The 2,500-nt window shown below is 46.2% G+C and overlaps 1 protein-coding gene across 1 annotated transcript in view; it reads right to left on the bottom strand.

The window, feature by feature from the left end:
• The window catches only part of psme4a (proteasome activator subunit 4a), a 90,408-nt gene that overhangs the window by 38,392 nt on the left and 49,516 nt on the right, over positions 1-2,500 (bottom strand). Inside the window, exon 21 of the mRNA XM_063191871.1 lies at positions 601-758. Coding sequence (XP_063047941.1) covers positions 601-758 — 158 coding nt within the window. The remainder of the gene's footprint in view (positions 1-600; positions 759-2,500) is intronic.

Genomic DNA, 2,500 nt, shown 5'->3' with positions numbered 1-2,500 from the left:
TGTTGTCAGTCTTCGAGATTATCATAAAAGCAACTGGCTTCAGTCAAAAATGTAAACATCACGTCTGCCTGAGCTCTACTTCCTGAATCCAATGTAAAGGTCAGGTGTCAGATCGAGTTATGATTTAACAACTCATCTGTCAATCATATTTTGCGGTGCGCTATTGGTATAAGCACAATGAAAATGTGCTTCATAACCTGGCGGGACATCGGCGGAAAGCCAATTGAAAACAGATTCTCTGCCATTGACTCCAAGTCATTTAGAAATTGTGCTTCATTTGCTGTAGTAACGTGTTTCACCATCGCTGTTAAACAGTGTTTCTCGATAGCCACTGTGGTGTCGCTGTTTAACCAGTTTTATAAGAACCGCCAGTAGCAGACAACACAGACAGCTGAATCACGTCAACAGGATGAAGGGTTTAAATTCGGATGTCGTGTTTGTCGCTTTTATATTGGTAAGCCGTGCTTCAAGTGCTTACATTAAGAACCGCCTCTGATGTGTGTGTGTGTGTGTGTGTGTGTGTGTGTGTGTGTGTGTGTGTGTGTGTGTGTGTGTGTGTGTGTGTGTGTGTGTGTGTGTGTGTGTGTGTGTGTGCGTCACCTGCTCATATCCTGTGTCCCCTGTGTGTGCTTCTGAAGGCGTTCCAGTTCTGGTTTCAGCAGCTGGTCGAGCGTCTCGAAGACGAAGGCTCTCCCCTCCGCACTGGGCATGTGCCAACGGATGTCAAGGTTCCACAGGTCCCCCGGACGACCCCAGTCCTGCACCACACCACACGACACAACACGACAAGTCACAACACGACACGTCACGACATGTCACGACAGACACACGCAAGACCAACAATTTCAATTCAATTTCAGTTTATGAGGGACTATGTACAATTGAAACATATAGCCAAGTCGCCTAATTGCGCCCGTCCCCCAATTCCGCCCACCTACTTATAAGTGATGATAGTTAATTATGTTTAAGTCAGGAATGGATATCAACATGATACGGTGTTTGTATGCTTACAATTTGAAACGGTGATGACATTTAAAACCGAGTCAAACGGCCATAAACAGCATTGTAATGAAGAGTGTCGTAATGGCAGCTTGAAATAGATGGAACTTTAATTTCACGACGAGATTCTGGCTAAAAACTCGCCCTGCACAGTTCTTGCATCGGTAAAGCCAATACTATAAGTGTGAACGAAATCAGCACAACAGCATGAAGAAATAATAAACAGAAGGAAATTAAAAATCGGCAATCCAAGTTTGTTGGTAAAGAACTGATTACAATGTTTGATCATTCATCTTGGACATTTTGGATAAAGAACATTGGAAAAATCTACAGATATACACAATAAATTGCAAATCTCCCAGATCAGATGACCTCAGTCCTGCACGGCAGACAACGAAGTCAGAGTCTTAATTTGCCATTAGTGCATGAACCAGTTAGTCCTAAACAGGCCAAGTCTAATGAAAGGACTAAGATTTTGAATTGTGATAAGTTAGTAATTCCTATTCCTTTTCTACTGGGGCTACAGTGTATATTAAACCATATAATATACCCCCCCCCCCCACACACACACACACAGGAACAAACTGCTACCACGCCCTACTTCTCTTGCTCGCTCTCTCTCCCCCGTCTCTCTCAAGCCCCTCCCACGCTCACCTTATTTCCCCCTCTAGCACACAAAACACTAAACACTTCACACTCACTCCTCTCTTCTCTCTCTCTCTCTCTCTCTCTCTCTCTCTCTCTCTCTCTCTCTCTTCTCCTCTCTCTCTCTCTCTCTCTCTCCTCTCTCTCTCTCCTCTCTCTCTCTCTCTCTCTCTCTCTCTCTCTCTCTCTCTCTCTCTCTCTCTCTCTCTCTCTCTCTCTCTCTCTCTCCCTCCCTCTCTCTCTCCCCTCCCAGAGCCAGATAACCAGTTAATAGGATAAGGAACAAGCTCAGGTCAACTTCTGGAGAGTGTGCGACTTTATGTGTGTGAGTGAGTGACACCACAAGAGGGAAGACACACAGACACAGACACGAGTCTTTTGTAACAGTGTGTGTGTGTGTGTGTGTGTGTGTGTGTGTGTACTACTACTAAGGCTGGTCACCTCACGGCCACATCCTGCTCAGGGGAAAGGAAGGCACCAGAGGCCTTTTGTAACGGTGTGTGTGTGTGTGTGTGTGTGTGTATGTGTGTGTGTGTGTGTGTGTGTCTCTCTTCTGAGGTAATCATCACCCTTTGAGGTGGTTTCAGAGGTAACTGCCTCGTCTGGTCTCGTTAAGCATGCCCCACCTTGATTGGCAGGTAAGGGGGGCTTCGTTACCTCGTTAAGCCTGATTGGCAGGTGAGGGGTCTCTTTACCTCGTTAAGCTTGATGGCCAGGTAAGGGGGCTCTCACCTTGATTGGTAGGTAAGGGGGTCTCGTTCAGTATGACTACCCTTGATTGGCAGGTAAGAGGGGTCTCCTTACCTCGTTAAGCATGATTGGCAGGTAAGGGGGTCTCACCTTGATGGGCAGGTAA

The sequence above is a fragment of the Engraulis encrasicolus genome, chromosome 24 (genome assembly GCF_034702125.1).
Source record: "Engraulis encrasicolus isolate BLACKSEA-1 chromosome 24, IST_EnEncr_1.0, whole genome shotgun sequence".
Classification (NCBI taxonomy): domain Eukaryota; kingdom Metazoa; phylum Chordata; class Actinopteri; order Clupeiformes; family Engraulidae; genus Engraulis; species Engraulis encrasicolus.
Note: the sequence above shows the minus strand (reverse complement) of the source record. Positions and strands in the feature narration are given on the sequence as shown.